Raw genomic sequence first — 17,320 nt, 5'->3', positions numbered from 1 at the left:
CCAATAATCCTATAAATTTTGATCCCGCTACAAAAAAAATCATCAAAACATACAGGCCGAAGTACCATTAGAAAGATGGAGTGAAAGATAAATCAGACAATTACTGACAAAGTTTCATTGCATTTACACTGAAAGAGATAGCAAATGGATTTTTTTTTTTTTAGTTCTCATAAAAAAAAAAATGTTCTCTCTATTTTTAATTCTCAAAATTCAAAAAGAAATGCTTGATTTTTAAACTCACCTCAGATTCATCCCCTTTCTCTCTGTATGCTGTAGCAATACTGGTCTGAACTGCCTTAATCCATGCCTGCCGCAGCTTTTCTGAGTCAGCCTGAAGCATGCAGCTTCTGTGAAGAATCACATATGCAATCAGAGTCAGACTGAGCAAGCAGCAATAAACACACTGTTCAATATAATTCAGACTCACGTCAAAGTCTCTTGCTGTCAGCACAAGTACACTATTTAGTATGCATTGCTTAGTATCCATTTCTTTTCATGTAACAATGCAGCTGACCACAAATTTATTGTCTCAAAACTATTTATAGGTAATACTAAAATATATGACTCTTCAAGTAACCCAGAGAACAGCTTAACTTGCTATTCCCTTTTTTATTAATTCCAAATTTTTCATGTTTATATCCTCACATACAATTTACCTCCATGACTACCTACACAAGATGCAGCTATCAGCCCTGGTAAACACGGTTCATTCACCAAAATAAAATGATTTTGAAACTCTCTTACAACTACTTTTGACACTAACAGCCAAAGGAAACAAATCATGAAGTGTACAGCTGTTCCAACACTTATGGGCTGAAAAACAAGAGGCAAGCAGGAGCAAAATACATATTAATGAACCACAGGCAAGGATGCAAGCATTAGGACAGCTGTCTACTAAGAGGAGAAAAATAAGGATTGGGAAGTATAGATACACCAGAACCTAAAATAAGTTTGACTCAGCATCAAAAACTTAAATATGACCACACTCAAACTGTTAATGAAAAAAAAAAAAATCTTGCCCTGACTGCAGCAGGAACTGCCATACTTACCCAAAATACAACTAATGCACCGTGTTGCCAGAACCCCAAAATATTCGTATTTGGTAGTTTCATTTAGTGCATTCTGAAATGTAATTTAATGTTGCTGACTCTACAACTCATTCTGTGTTTGTTTTTCATTATCTTGATTAGAAATTTAGAGAAACCGAACTATTGTCTACACTACCAGCCACCCTACTTGTGTGGAGTAGAACTACACATTTTCTACCACTTAGCCACAAGAGCTCCATGACCACAAGCCATTTATACATAAAGCACAAGAACGCATGTTTATTTTAATATCAAAAGTAAACTAAATACTAGGAATACTTCTCACAGCACCAGTTACTCTTAGCCAAAGTTTCAGAGAACAGAATTGTTCAGATATTTGCCCTGTTTGTCCCAAGAGACATATTCATCTTGTGTTTCACAGCAACCAAGTGTAATTTCATTTATTCATTTTTTAAGTAAACAAGTGCTGCACCACTTCTCCTTACTTTGTTGGAGAAACCACCTCAAAACAGAAACGTCTTTCTATGTCTTCACAGTGTTTAACCGTACAAAGCCGCAAGTCTTCAACAACTACTGTGGGATTATCCTAAGAGAAAAAGAGAAAATAAAGGCATCACAGATGAACAAAACAGTTGCTAATACTCTCAAATTACTTCTCATTTCATTTTACTTTCTTGCTTTACGGATTTTTTTCCCGTGGATTTTTTTTTTTTTTAAATAAATGGTATTAGACATACTTGTCAATAAATATTTACTTCAATTCTCATGCTTGGTTATATTTTGTGAAAGTTCAGATGATGCCTTTTGATCTGCAATCTAATTACCAAATAATCAACACCTTAAACAACAACATTCAAAGGAGCTCAAAGGTAATTGTTTCTCTTCTCAGGACATAACTTAGAAAGAAATCAGAAAGGTTACACCAAAAGAAGCTGTTCTCAGTACCAGGTACAAATACAGAAGCTGGGATGCAGTGGTTTTGAAAGTTTGATTCAAATCAGAAGACATCTATTCTAAGCTAATGGCATTTTAAAGGTTCCTTTTGTAATATAAAAACATATCAAAATGTAATTGGAAATTATAAACACAAACTGCCTAAAACGTGCTAACACAAATTCAACCATTTGTTTCCTTGTCAACCACAAAAACAAAGATCTCATTTCCTGATCTGAGAGCATCAGATAACAGGCTCTGAACCTGATCTGGTAACGCTGAATCACCATGAAGGTTTTTTGTTTTTCTTCTTCTTCTGCACCCAGTTCTCTGCTAGTTTTTTTTTCTTTTTCTAAACATCAAGGACAGTTACAGCCTTGTGGCAACAAATTGATTCTAGAACAGTAAATCAAAGGGACATGGGCCCAAAGGTTGATTGAAAAAGCTGGTTTTAGGATTGGGCAGAGCTGCTCTTGCTGCTGTATACAGCAGCAGTGGTAACAATTGTACTTTGCCACTGGCAAAAAGGCAGACAGACATCAACTGCTGAATTGCCTGATGTGTTTAGTATTAGAGGCACGTATGTAGCATCCATAAAAATATGTGTTACAAAACAGTTATGTCTTTTTATTTTCCTCTCTCTCCAAGAACAAAATTGGATATGAAAGACTAGTAACTGGAGAGAGCAAGTCCTTAAGGACTCGAACAGAACAGCCCAGAGGACAGCACGGAGCATTTAGTCTGCCAGCAAGTGTGTACAAGCCTTTTGGGACCAACAACTTCCAAGTCTCTTGGTTAAGTCTTCTCTGTAACAAGGTAACAAAAATGCATTAAATGAAGTATATGATTACAAATACCTGTGCGAGAGTCTGAAAATCTGTAAATCCAGGTGTTAATCTCATTTTACAAAGAAAGAAATTAATTTTGAAAATAAAGGTTGTTCAAGACCATACAGGTCGTCCCTGCTAGCACTGTTTTAGCTTCCCCATGTCAGAAATACCATCACCCACACCAAACTATCTAGAGACAAATTTTGATACATACCTTAAATTTCTTCTGGTACACAAGTTGGTTATTTTGTATTGAGAACCAGCGCCTATTAGAATAAAAAGACATCCAAACAATATGTAACTGGTTTCACACTTAATTGACTGAAATATGCTAGCATACAGTCTACTTAGAGACTGTAAGAAAAAAAAGAATTCACAGAAGTAACGCCACTCAGTTTTGACAAGTATTTCATGAGACTAATGAAAGAAGGAGAGCAGAGACAAAACAGAACAGGAAGCAAGGATTCAAATAATTCAAGTCCTAAACAAATACATTCGTGTTATGGCAACATTAGTAAAGCTATCATACACAACACCTTCATTTCAAAGAACATTTACTTCTGTATTTTAGCAGCAAGCTACAATTTTAAGTGTTTTAATAATACAAATTCAGATGGTTTAAATAAGAAACTATGCAAACTACTCACTCCTTAAATATTTTCAGTAGAAGAAATAACTTACCAAGGCATTAGAAAAAAACTACACTGTTACTATTCCATGCAAGTTTCTCTCTGTCTGGCATTTCTTAAAATTTTAGATAAAAAAATGCATATAAACATAAAACAACAATGGAACCTTTTAAGTAGGATCTTAAGTTAAGCCTTTGGTTTATAGGAAACTATTAAAAACATTAAGGCATCTTATAAAATCCAGAAGATAACACTTGAGGAAAAAATCCTCTGAACTGTATCATCCCTTGTCAAACTCCTGTTCAGATAGGATGCAATTGAAAGAGAACAGAAAAACCATTCATTTTTTCGGAAAAATTCTGACCATCTCAGACCCAGAACAACTGCTTTTAATCAGAGCACAGAAAGGTTTAAAAAAGCAAATACAACCATCCCCTTCTAGCTTTTCTGGGGATGTGCAAAATAGAAGCTCATCAGTCACTCGTTTTGAACTGACAAAAAATACAGGAATGCAAAAAGTAATTCAGTCCTGTGGTGAGATTGGCGCATATTTATTTTCCTCAAGCTTAGAACATGAGCCTTTGTTTACCATAACATAATGGCTCAGTTACCTCAAATTTCCCATTTGTACTGCAAATTGCTTTTTCTCCTGCACTGCCAATTCGTTTGAGTGGCAACAGTACACAAAACACCGCTGAGAACGAGATATGGTGCAGTACAAACTGGTGAATATCAAGCTGCAGGTCACTAAAATTAGTAACAAGAGGGCTCCGTATAATTATTCAATCACCACAAGCCATCCATGAAAAGAAGCACACACATTGCACATTGTTAAGAAAATACAAAGGGAAAGAAATTACAAAAGTTAGATTCAAATCAGAAAACCTAGTATTTGTTAGGAAAGTTAGTACGTAGTAGACAGATGAGATTCTACCTTTTAACAGGTATTCTTTTAAAATGTTGTGCAGATATATTTCATTTAAAAGTAACAACAGAGTCTTCTTTCAATACTGGATTTATGTCAAAATAGCTGTAATCTTTTTGGATTAAAATAATTGAGCAGAATTATGCAAAAACAACTCAGTTGATTAACAACAGTAGTTTTGGTCACTGCTATTTAAAAGGTATCCTTTCTACCATCTATTTAAAAAACATATATAGTAATTAAGCCTCTAATACAAGATAAGGTGGGTAATTGCCAAGATTTAAGTAGGGAACCCAACAACAAAAAAAAAAAGCAGACTGGAAAAGGAAAATAAACCAGGCATTTGGTTTTTATTTTATGGAAACTTAATACCAAAGATAAGAACATGAAAAAATAAAAACATGAAAAGCAGTGCCTAAGTTACAATGGAGAGAAAAAAAAAAAAAAAAGGCAGCCTTGGCCCAAGATAACATGCAATGGAGCTTATCTCTGAAACTGAGATTAGCGTGATTTACTTCATTAATGTCATACTTCAGTTGTTCTAAAGCCAAATGTTTAGCAAATTACTAAAGTAAAAATCAGCTCCATTTTCATACCAGATATAAACAAGCACAACAAATTGTACAAGTTTGTGTCATCTTTAAAGCCTAGTCTAGAAGTTTTCAAAATATTCCAGGCCCCTTTTTTCCCCACCTCCATTAGAGAAATGGAATCTGTTTAAGAAAAGTTGCCAAGTTCTGTCAAAAAGCATTGCTGTATGTGTGTCACTTCTTGACTTTTGTTTCTTTTTTCTTTTTTTTTAAAGAAATTTTTACTGAACATGATAAATAAGTTAGAGCACAGCATAATTTATATCTCTCAATTTTGAAGTAGACTTCAATGGAAAATAAAGCTAATACACTTTATTGTACTCTTTAAAAAAAATGAAGTGGCGCCTTCCTTCCAAAATGTCAGCACCACAGCAATTTCATTCAGGCCAAAAACTTGATATTTTCTAAATTTAGAATAGTTCATAAACTTTACTGTACAAAACAGAGCACTTGGAGCTCGCAGCAGTAACAGGCAGGAAACCTTTGAGCCATAACACAGGTACTGGAGGTGCTGCTGTGGGGTATACTATAGCCATGGCCTGTGCTAGGATTTGGTGTTCGTGCATCTTTAGGCAGCACACATGGTATAATACTAAAAGTTATTAAAGTTTCCTTAAATGTGACATTCTGTCAAAATAGGAGAGAAGCATGGTGAAAGAAAACACACTGGGAAATCTTAAAGTAATTTGCACTGCCCCACTGAGTTTATAGCAGTACTTATATACAGTTGTTTGGGTTTAGAAACTACGTTTTCTGTCATTTACACTAACAATTTAAAAAAGGGTTGGTTAAATATTCATTAAAAAGCATTTCAAATTTCTGAGAACTGAGAGAAGTAATAACAAAAATATTTATTTGAATTTGATATAATAATTGAACCACGTTTTCCTTTTGAAAAATCAGTAAACATTTTCTTCACAGCCATAAGTATACAAATAAAGCAGCGATTAAGAACGCACAACATTTAAAAGTTACATTTCTATTTCCAATGCAGTTGGTGAGAAAAATCCCACCAATGTACAAAGGAAACAAAAAGTCAAGACACTGATCTCATATGCTCAGAAGTTTGAGTGCGTAAACTTTGCTTTAATTCCTTTTTAGCTAAAACCAGCTCAACCTTACTAATTCTTTTGAAAGCATTGAGCAGCAGGTGTATTGGTGTCCCAGGCAGAATCCTTCTGTTATTTTCTTAGACTGAGCCACTTCACATCCATTGCAAGTAATCAAAATTAAATGCAGGGTTAATTTAGAGCTTTTGCGTGCCAAAGAAACATTGGGAAGGTATAAAAGAAGCTGGTTGGTACCTGATGTGATCTGGCTTTTTCCTGTCATGTGAAAAAATGGGGGAGGATTAAAACATAAGGGAAAGGAGGAAGAGGAATGAAAAATGCAAAATGAGCAAAATAAGCAAAGAATTAGCATGATCTGAAAATACAGCAGAATTAAAAAGGAAAACATCTAATGCACCAACCCAAAAACTATGCAGAACACACCAGTGTTTGGTAAAGGCTCTCTACCCACACATACATTTATTCACACACACTTTTTTTTAATCCGAATTCCTAAGAACCAAAAGTATTTTTTTAAACCTATTGTTCCATAATAAATTCAACTGATTTCGTTTTCTCATACATCCAGAAAAAAATGCATACAAGATGTCATTTCAACAGAGAAATATACAACCAAAAATGTCTCCATAACAGCTGCTGTGAGACTTTGCAGTAAAGACTTTAATAAAGATTTAATTTTCTTTCCACTAAAACATCTTATCTGAAATACAAACTTACATGTTACATTTACAGTATAAAAGGGTTCTAAAATCTCCACCTCTTTCAATACAAAGCAACATCAAATGACAATTAGCTCTCATGGTTTACTTGGTAACCTCCCCACAAACCATTTGTTTCTTAACCCAGCGGTGTATCGAACTATCCTGAGGCTAGGAAACTTGACACAAACATCCAAATTAATTGAAGTCTTTGGACAAGTGAACCAAGCTAACAACTGTCCGAAAAACAAATAAACAAACAAACAAACCCTACATCATCCTAGCAAGAAATTAATTTAGACTGGAAACAAGTTTTGATATATTAGAACAGCTCTGTCCTTCTTCAAAGGTCTGTATTATCTGGTTTCAAGCTTTTCTCTCCACAGCAATTGTACTTTTCCCATTAAAATCCTCTACAGTGTCCATGGATTCCCATACCAAGACATGCACAGAGAAGCATCACGCTATCTAAAACCATAATGACATATCCAAGCCAGGCAGAACTCATTGCACCACTTCCTTTTCTCATGTTTTTAATGCTGGCAATTATGCAGTAATGGTGAAAAAATGTAATGATTTTTCATACCTTTTCCTAATTTTGTTGTAAAGGTGTATTTTGAAAGGCCTAGAACGATCAAAATACCAACAGAGAGAAGAGAGAAAGTACTGTATTGTAACTGGCACTGCCATCAGCAGTTAGCAAGAAGATGAGTGCCATCAGCATTGGTTCGGAATATCAGGAAACTCCTGTTTTTCTTTCTAGATGAATTATTCTAGTTTTGTTTCAGCTGATTTATTTTACATCCCTCACTTTCCCCTCAAAGATGGGCATATAATGAAGAAGCAAGCTACCTACCTGACCAGAACACTAGGCAAGTATCTTGTCTATATCAGGGGCCTCAGATTTCAGCTCTGAATTCGTCATATAAAATACATCATTCTCTAAATGTTTCCTCCGTTGGTATTTCACTGCACGTTCTCATGCACAGTACAGCTTAAAGCAGTGACAGTCCTTCCTTTGGCTGGAAGTACACTCTAGCCTCTGCTCTATGTCAAACTTCAGCCAGTATTATCTCCACGCAGGTGAAACTGCAGTACTATGAAGTAAAGCATTCCATCAGGGGAAACAGGCAGTGGAAAGAGGCAATGACCACTTCAGTGCCTACAACGTAGCAAGCAATTACAAATGACTCAGAAATAAAAATAGGTTAAAAAAACTTCTGGTTTCAATAAAATGTGAAAAACGAAGCTAGATTCAGATAACAGTTGTCTTCATTAAGGTCACTTATTTGATTTAATATAATAGTAATAAGTTTCACAATTAGTAATGGTTTGTAATTATAAGAAGTACAAAATTAAAATGATTCATTCATTTTTTAAACCATGGATGTAGATGGCTTGTCCACTGCTTAATTCTGACACATCCATCTAGCCTATCACAATGAAATAAATTAGTTTGTCAGTCTTGTGAGAAATAGAAAAAAATACAAGCTCTCATAGCTTTGTTGGGGGATACAGTCATTTTTCTTTGTAGAGGCTTGTGTGATGCTGCATTTGGGTTTTTTATGAAAATAGCAGTGACAGCACAGATGTTTTCAGTTGTTTCTGATTGTCTCCCCAATCCCACCTGGGAAGAGCAAGTGAGCAGCTGTGTGGTGCTTGGTGCCTGATGGGGTTAAACCACAACCCCAGCAAGTATTAACTGTCTGTGAGAAGTAGGCTGGCTCTGAGTCATTACTGAGCTGTTTACCTTGGCTCTCTGAAATGACTTCTTGTTTGAATGTTTTGATTGAGTACGTTGAAACACGTAAACTTACACTATGACCTTCCTTCAGGATATCTTGATTTAATTATGACTTCCTTTGTGCCCATATTAAATTTTCAATAGACAAATTGGTTTTAATCAAAGCCTATACCCAATCGTCTTAAAGAATGATACAGTTACAGTAATAACAGGTATGAAGCCATGTCGACAGAATTCTCAGCTACCTTCCAACACTGCTGTCCTGCTTCCTTCTGTTACCTCCCCAGAGAGCAAAGCCTTGATAATACACAGAAGAACCCAAAGCAAGTTAGAGTTTTGTCTTCGGTCACATATCAAGAGGCTGCAGTCAACCCCGCAAAACACCTTGCAAAAAGGACTCTGAGCCTGCCGAATATTCAGTGAAGGCCTGCCTCCTGCCCTGCTACTGCAGGGTTTTCTCAAAGTGTGCTTACACTAACACTTTACTTCTGACCAGGCAAGTGCTCTTCAATCAGATCTACAAGGTTTCTCCCTTCACCATTCTTTGATGCCTCACAGAACTCCAAACGCACTCAAAACCAACCCAGAAGGATCATTACCATTACAGACAATCATACCACCAGAGCGGACTAGAGGTAGTCCAAAGCAAAACCCCTCAGAGGAGCTGCATGCTGCTTGCTAGTAAGTACTGCCTTACCAACAGCAGCAGCCCTTACATCAGTCCAAGGATATAGGTGAAACAACCCCGACTTGCTATGGACTGGTGCTGTTCCAAGATGGTCACAGAATTATTGAACTGGAATTGAGGTTGGAAGGGACCACTTATCTGAATACAGATTCTGGCCTTGGAAACATGGAAAACAGTAAAACAGATACACTGCTGCAAAAAATGTGGAGTATAAGACAAGCTCTATATCAAGACAAACTAACTTTGAAATTCAAGGACTGTACCCAACTATATTGTAAATGCTCCAGAATATTTAACATTTCCTTGATAAAAAGCATACACCATTAGAAATGCAAAAGAAATCCTGTTCAGTAAGGAAAACATTTAACCAATAGTAAAACAAACATTGTTAAAGAGACAAGAGTAACAGTATATTTTGAATTCCCAACAGGACCATGAAAACTATTCAGTAGAAGTCACTGCACAGCACAGGAATTGTAAAGGAAAACGGTTTCATGCTTTCAGGAAAAGTCACAGTATTTCAATCCTTCACTACATTTCCCTGCTTACAATAGCCATACAACTTCATTTTACATTGTCACCTAACGCTTATTTTCCCAGCATACACATTTACACAGCATATTGTATACAATCATAAGAATTACTCTGTTTCAACACGAAAGTAAAGCCAAAATACCATCACAAAGCCAGACTGTGCACGATAAAGCAAGCCTACTATACTCAGGACTTCAGTACGCTCCTGAAAAAGGCTTGCAAACAACTAGGACAGACAATAAAGAGAAACAACCACGAAGTGCCTTCTCTGCATCAATTCACAGAGCAGTCCAAAGGTACTGTTGAAACTGGAATCAGTGGGTTGCACAGGTTATAAGTAAGGCCAGAATTCAACTTAACAAGCAGCACCTTACGAAGCCAATAAATAGAGGTTCTGAGTAATTACCTGTTCCAAGTCTTGAAGGCATTGCTGGCTCGCTTAAATAGATAGCCTTCCATAACAATACCATTGGCTGCATCTACATTATATTCTAGTTTGGTATCATCACCGGAGTAATCCTAGTACAAAGGAACAAGACAAGAAAAAACAGATTGTAGTTTCAATTAAAAAGATCAAGTATTGGCCACATTAATGTCAAAAACAGTACTTAACAATAATCTTTCCCTTGCAACATTCACTAGTCATGCTATGACTCTCAGCCCCAACACTTCTTTAAAAAGTATTTTTAGGAGATCAGATGCAGGAGATAATTTTTATTTTGAGACCAGGAATTGCAAGATTGCATTATTTATTTTACTGTTTTCTCAAAGATTAGACGAGAACAAAAGGAAGACAAGGACTGTCTCTGAATCAGAGAAGTTGCATTTCAAAGAGGCGCACACTTATCTAAACCCTAGAGAATGAGTTTAATCTTTCACACAATTTAGCTTCTAGGAAATGTTAAGGTTAAAAAAACATGACCATATAAAGTGTTATCATTTGATTAGTACCCAGCATTTATTGTTAATACATAACAAATGCTGACAGCTACTGAAATTCTAAGAGGAGCACTTTGTAGGTAATTATCACGTATATTAAAAGCCCTTGTCTTTGTATCTTTCCTGAGCTTTGCATAAGTACTATGAGTGGGATTTCTCTAGTTTTTCAGAGGTCCAAGTCATCTCATTCCCATCTGGACAGGCATTAAGTAGGCATTCAAATATATTAAACCTCCAATATCTCCCTCAAGTTCCACACAAATGGAATTTAATAATGGGAGAAGAATTCGTGGTTCTTCACATTCACTGAGTATTTGAAGACTACCAAGTCTTAACATGGTCTTCACTAGATAGTATGAGACTATGAAGTCCAACAGAACCTTTTTACGTTCCAGAGAAAAAAAAATATATAAAAGCATCTGAGTCAAAGATTCAGAGAACAAAACCCACCAACTTTAAGTGGAGGAGCACTGCCAACAACAGACAGACAATGCTACCAGTGTATTTACTGTCCTTTAGATTTGGGATTTAAACAAACATCTCCAAAACTTATCTCTGTAGCAGATGAAAGAAAAAGACACCAGCAATTTCTAACTCCACCCTGCCGTCCACATATTCAGACTTGCTTTCATTAAGACTGAATTTGCTGAGCCAGAATCCAGCCATCTGACACAAGGAATATTTCTTGCTCAGGTATTTGTGACCTCTTTGGCAAACCATCTTGTGGATATTTCAAAGAAAAAGAAGAATAAGGTAGAAGAAAAGTGGCAATGGGCATTGAGCCAAAATTTAAAATGAACTGCAGCCTGGTGCTGAGGACTGTATACAGCCAGCCTTGTAGCATTTTCTTAAGCTCTGTCATCATGACAAGTAAGCCAGATCAGAAATCTGGAGACAAGTAACTTGGACAGCATTGTATTTATTTGTTATCCCTAAATTAAAGTAAATCAAGGTGCTGGCAGAGATGACAACCACCTAGTTAAGTTTTCTTCTTCACAATCTGCAACAAGAGTGTGAAGCTAGAACTAGTAAAAGCAATGTTTGTTTTTAATCTAGTAACAAATAACTGCTAGTAACAGTTTTACAATTTTTAGAAAGCTACCATGTCCAGCAAAGGTTGACTAGACTAAGTAGTAAAATGTATGGCAATTATAATCACAAAGCCAAATGTCACAGTACAATTTTAACATAGTATTACACAACTTATAATATACACAAACATTCTCAAACTGTTCATAGTCCTTTCTTTTTTTCTCTTATATGCCAAATAAGAAGAACAGAAGAACCCCCTCCCTCCAAAAGCACAGATTTCTTTTACATGCTGGTGTCAACTCTCTCCTGAACCCCCAAATCAGAAATGAACTTACCAGCTCCCAAACATAATGAAACCTGCTAAAGATTTGCATCTTTCCTGCCTCAGTGTTGCCTGCAATTCCTCGCCTAGTGTAAGGCAATATACACTCCCTTAGTCTTTTCTATCCAAACTACCACGTAATCACATTTTCCTTCATGTTCGGAAAACTTCTGCAGAACATGCAATGGTCTTTTCCAATGAAGCTCCTTTAAGCTTTGAAGACACTTACAAGTAGAACAGGAAAACTCCTTTGGATCATTTATCTCGCTACCCTCTCAGTCTAAGGAGTCCAAACTAGTAAACCTAATTCATGAAGTGCATTTAGTTTTTATTTTTAATTGCTCTCCTGAATGATTTGCACTTTTACAGAGCAGATAAAGACATAACAGTATTTAGACAGAAGTTTGATATTTTCCTAACTACGCACAGACTACCAGATGGGGGGGCAGAGGGATTGTTAAAGCTTTCATAAGCTTCATCCATAAAGCTTCACTGAAGGTTGTAGTCAGGAAAAAAAGAATAGAAATGAACTTCATTACAATTAAAGGGATTAAAGCAGAAAAAGGAACTAGATAAGCTGTGTCTCATCTTACAGTCTCTTATTTCATAATTAAAGAACAGGGAAAAGCAGTCACATTTAATTTATTTTTATCTTGGCTCATGGAAAAGTTTAATGAATCACAAAAAATAATCAGGGCCGGAGAGAAATACATCCTTATCTTTCCAGTATCCCACATAAGAGAATCACATGTTAATGAAACCAGTCACTTTAAGTGACTCAGAATTTTATATTCTTTAAGCAAACACACAGCTGATAAAGGCTGAGTTTTAAATATCATTTATTTGCTAATTAGGAGTCAGTTAGAACTACAGTATGCTTCACCTAATTAGCTAAAGAAATTAAATTAGTATGGAAGCTATACTGTAGTGAAATATTACACATTTCATTCAGATTTGAAGGAATCAACACCTATGGCTTCTGTTCTGATTAATTTTTCAAGGTTGGCCAACTACTGGAAGAGAAACATGCAGAAGGGAATTATACAAGTGAAATATACTGGGTGTTTTTATGCCTTCTTTTTTTCTTTTAAACAATATCCACGAGGAATAGGAAATCAGATGGCAATAGAAAAAATCCACATTTGCTATTAAGCTGTAGGTCACAGTAGTCTCAAGAGCTTTCAGTGAACAAACATTTCTGTACAAACTTACCAATTTAGCACATACACCAAGTCAAAAGCTTACATGCTTTTTGTTTCTCTACTAATTTTCTTGTGACCAAAACATCACAAAACCTGCTTTTCAGGGGCAGATTCACTTCCAGTATGAAGAATACTTCTATGTCAGAAAAGCCACTCAAGCTATTTGATAAGTAAATCGCAGGGAGCGTATCAGCATTCTTCTTGAAATTTTTATTCAAAGATGTTATTTTTCTTTAAAGAAGCAGAATATAAAAAGCAGTAAAGGGTAGAGAATGAACACCAAAGAAAAGAACAATCTGAAACGTTACTCCAGCTGTACGTAGCACAACAGAAGACATTCACTGTGCAAAGCCCAGCTTAAATTCCATTCCCATCCCATAGGATAAGTAAACTGGAAGAGGAGTTGGTTAAGCTGAAGTTGAAAGCGCCTTGAGGAAGAGCTCAAAACAACAACACACAAGTCACAGTTTACAGTCTAAGACAAAGTGCAAAAAGTCAAGGTCATCACTGAACATACAAGTTCCTTGAAATACTGGCACATGTCTATTTTTGTGACAAGAATTTGTCAGCATTATTTCTCAACAGCAGTTTGGGTTTATGCTTGCTTTATGACTGTGGTAGCATCTGGTTTCCTATTACCTTGTTTACTCCAGATGTAAAAAGCTTTTGAATCATTCTTACTACAGCTGTTTCCTGAACAGTCTTTCAGAAACAGGGGTTTTGTTTTTTAAATTATAGTTATTTGAATACAACAAAAACAACTTCAAGTTCCAAGCAAACATTTTTCCTGCATTATTTTCCTGTTTATTGAAAAAAATATTAGCTCTATCACAAAACAAAAAAGCCATAATGCTGCTTATAAGCACTTTTACAATTATTTCGTAATTCAACGTTACTCAAGTAACAGGCTGCAACAAACTCATCATGAAACACAAGGTAAAGATTCCTATAACAAGAACATTTCTAGATTAATCCATACTATGTGTTGCTTCAGAAAAACAAGGAAAAGAAAAAGAGTGTTTCTTACACTAAAAAAAATCTTGCACAGTTGCTGAGTAAATAGAGCACAAGAGTTAAAACAGAAATCAGACACCAATTATCTTCAACGAGAAAACAAAGTAATAGTGGTGACCAAACCCTTCCATGACTTTTACATTAGCCACTCTAACAGTCTAATTAAAAAGGATGATGATTATAAAGAAAAGTGTGATGGGTTATTTAATTAGTGCAATTATTCTGCATGCATATGCACATATATGCAAACACAGGTAGTGGGTGGGTAGGTGTGTGCACATGGGCACTTACCTATGGATTTCAGAAAAGGAACTGCTCTTTATCCACACAATGAAGAAAAGGCATCATTCTGAAGCATCAGATTAAAACTTCAGTATATTAAAAGCATAAATACTTCATGGAATATTCAACTCAAGAAGCATAAGTTTCAGTAGCTATAAAACATGTAAGGATTTGGCACTGGAAGATTTGGGTACATATGCTTAAGGGGCAGCCAGTAGAAAGAAACATGAAAAAGCATGAGAAGAAAACAAAAAACAAATCTGCCATCCTGGTCAGGCTGACTGGATGACAAAATGTTGTAAACAACAAGATCCAAGGTCTACAGCAGTTCAAGATTCTGAACTTGGTGGCAAGGCTGGGAAAAGCAAGTAGGAAGAGACAAAAAACAACCAGACAGTATGGTTTGAATAACAAACGAAATAAAAAAATATATACATTTGGAGGAGCGCTGAGAGGAATTTCCAATAAGCATGCCCTCCAAAGCCTAGCTGTATTCTAGGCATTAACGTCACAAAACACATTAGTAACTTGACTGACATGGACAAGAGACAACATTTAGTAGAGACAACATACAATACAATCTGAATCTGCTGATTATATTTTTGCAACAGCATAAAATAGTCATTCAGTTAAAATACAGAATAAATCAATGATCTCATTATGATTGCTGTTTGTACAAGAAACCAAGAGAATTTTTATGCATACACACACACACCAGATACACCTTATCAAATCTCACGAAGTGTAGAAGTTTCAGTAGCTATTAATACTATTAGAAACAGTTTACCTGTAAAGCAGCCTTAAGCAGCATTTGAAGAAAAAAAAGTGAACATCATTGGCAACAGCAATGACCATAATTCGTGGTAATAACTTATTACTTCTACAGCCAATTAAACATAATTGCCCACAACTAACTTCTTTCACCAGGTACTGCTGTTAGAGCTCTAACAGCAACCCCCCCACCTACTGCCCACTCCAAGTAGCCCTGTTGAGCCCAAACAATTTCAAATTTGAACAAACATTAACCTGAGTTCATTCCCATTCCCCCTTCATATTGATTCCTACTAATGATGCCTGAATTGAAATCTTAGCATGTTTTCATTCCTGAATTTATTCAGACTTCAATTACATTAGATTTATTTATTTAAGTATGACACCTGAATAGATACAGAATGTATTTGAATGAGAGTAAGAAGCATTCCATTACCTTCAAACTGGTATCTAATCCCTTTCAAAAGTACCTGCAGTTTTAGCTCACTACCGGAGAGTTCAGTGGAAATATTTTTAACTTCTAGCATTATACCTGCAAAATCAATACTTATCTAGAGCTTATGAAACATCCAAACAATAGAAGTTATTCCCCCCACAACGTGAATTATCTACATTTTTCTCAATAAGCAAAAAATAAGAAGTATTGTACATACAAATGTGTCCAAAACAGCAACTTAATGTTATCACTTTCATATTAGCGTAGAGTTGAAGACCATACATTGGACAGCCATTACAAAAGTTTACTTTGCCTCTTTTTAAGCAATAACTGCTGCCATACTCTACGAAGTGCTATATTCATTTGGCACCATCCGGGTAGAAAGTGATACATCAGACTGTAGGACTGTGCAGCGTGTATATACATCTCTTCTACAGGTATACAGGAGGAAAAGATAGCAACTTGTACAACTATACTAATTCCAATCCTATCTTGGATTCAAGAGTTCTAATGAAATGTTTAGGGATCCTCATATAAATCTACCGCTATATTTACGTTTCAGTCAGAAATGAACATAATACCCTGTTCTGCAATATAAAAATGATGATCTGCAATCCCACCCCATGCTTAATAATGTGCAAGTCTAATCATCTGTACTAAAGATAACACCGTTCACAGTTCTGATGCAAAGATGCACTGCTGGGGAGAGAGGCAAGACAAGAAAATGTATGTGCAGTCTACCCTTTACATTCTCTCAAGTACCTTTTGTTGAATAGTGGAGTGCTTTTGCTCCATATCTCTCTTCTCCTTTGCAGCATCTACAGCCAACTGATCCAGCTGTAAAGAGAAACAGAAAATTGGATCTTTAGATTTCAAAAGAAATTTGGCTCTGTAGATTTCACAATGCTGACAAAAAAAGAACACATTATGTCTAGACATTGCATGACTTGCTTTATTTGCATAGTAAAAAAAAAAAAATCACTTCTCTGGTCACAAAGTGTTTACCTTTAATAACCACTGAAGCCTCGTTTAAAGCACTGCACTACCATCCTGAATTAACCTCTATGAAAGGTGTACGTTTCTTGTAAGCCTTCGGAGGAATGTTTGAAAGAACAGCATGGTGCCAAGCATATGCGACTTCTATACCGCATTGGTGCTCAGTCTCTGAAGAGAATGACTCATGCTTTAGCTGCTCCTGCTGGCTGACCGGCCTATGCAGCAGTGCTGGCATTAGCAGCACAAACTAGGAAGAACAAATGCTAGTGATTCTTCCCCCTCCAGAAAAAAGGAGGGAATTGCCCCAACCAGGCTTTTGCATTGATGGTTTCAATCAAGTCAGCAGCAGTATTTGAGCAGGATTGCTTGGAATTGTCAATAGAACCCAACTGCTTCCAGTTTCAGAAATAATAATCTGATTGTGCAAACAGACTGTCACAACAGAGAGGATTTGATTAAAGTTATCTTTCTTATCACAGACTTTGTAGGGATGCTACCAAAAACGTGTACATCCATGTCTATAATACCGCCCTTTTATTTTTTTCTTTTTGAAACCATAAGGAGAATAAAAAGTAGAAAAATAAGACATCCTGTTAGACTGTAAGTTTGTTTGTACAGGCTCTGATTTTTAACTAA

At 36.0% G+C, this 17,320-nt stretch overlaps 1 protein-coding gene across 2 annotated transcripts in view; it reads right to left on the bottom strand.

Moving 5' to 3' along the window:
- Nucleotides 1-17,320, bottom strand: part of ACAP2 (ArfGAP with coiled-coil, ankyrin repeat and PH domains 2) — a 64,051-nt gene that overhangs the window by 15,912 nt on the left and 30,819 nt on the right. Inside the window, exons 9-14 of one of the 2 annotated variants that reach the window (XM_084291712.1) lie at nt 16,451-16,525; nt 10,097-10,209; nt 6,261-6,281; nt 3,027-3,078; nt 1,535-1,635; nt 242-347 (exon numbers count right to left, since the gene is read on the bottom strand). In XM_084291712.1, the coding sequence (XP_084147838.1) occupies nt 242-347; nt 1,535-1,635; nt 3,027-3,078; nt 6,261-6,281; nt 10,097-10,209; nt 16,451-16,525 (468 nt within the window). The remainder of the gene's footprint in view (nt 1-241; nt 348-1,534; nt 1,636-3,026; nt 3,079-6,260; nt 6,282-10,096; nt 10,210-16,450; nt 16,526-17,320) is intronic. The other variant, XM_084291713.1, reaches the window with a different exon arrangement.

Source organism: Netta rufina (assembly GCF_964035555.1).
Source record: "Netta rufina genome assembly, chromosome: 9".
Taxonomy (NCBI): Eukaryota; Metazoa; Chordata; class Aves; order Anseriformes; family Anatidae; genus Netta; species Netta rufina.
Note: the sequence above shows the minus strand (reverse complement) of the source record. Positions and strands in the feature narration are given on the sequence as shown.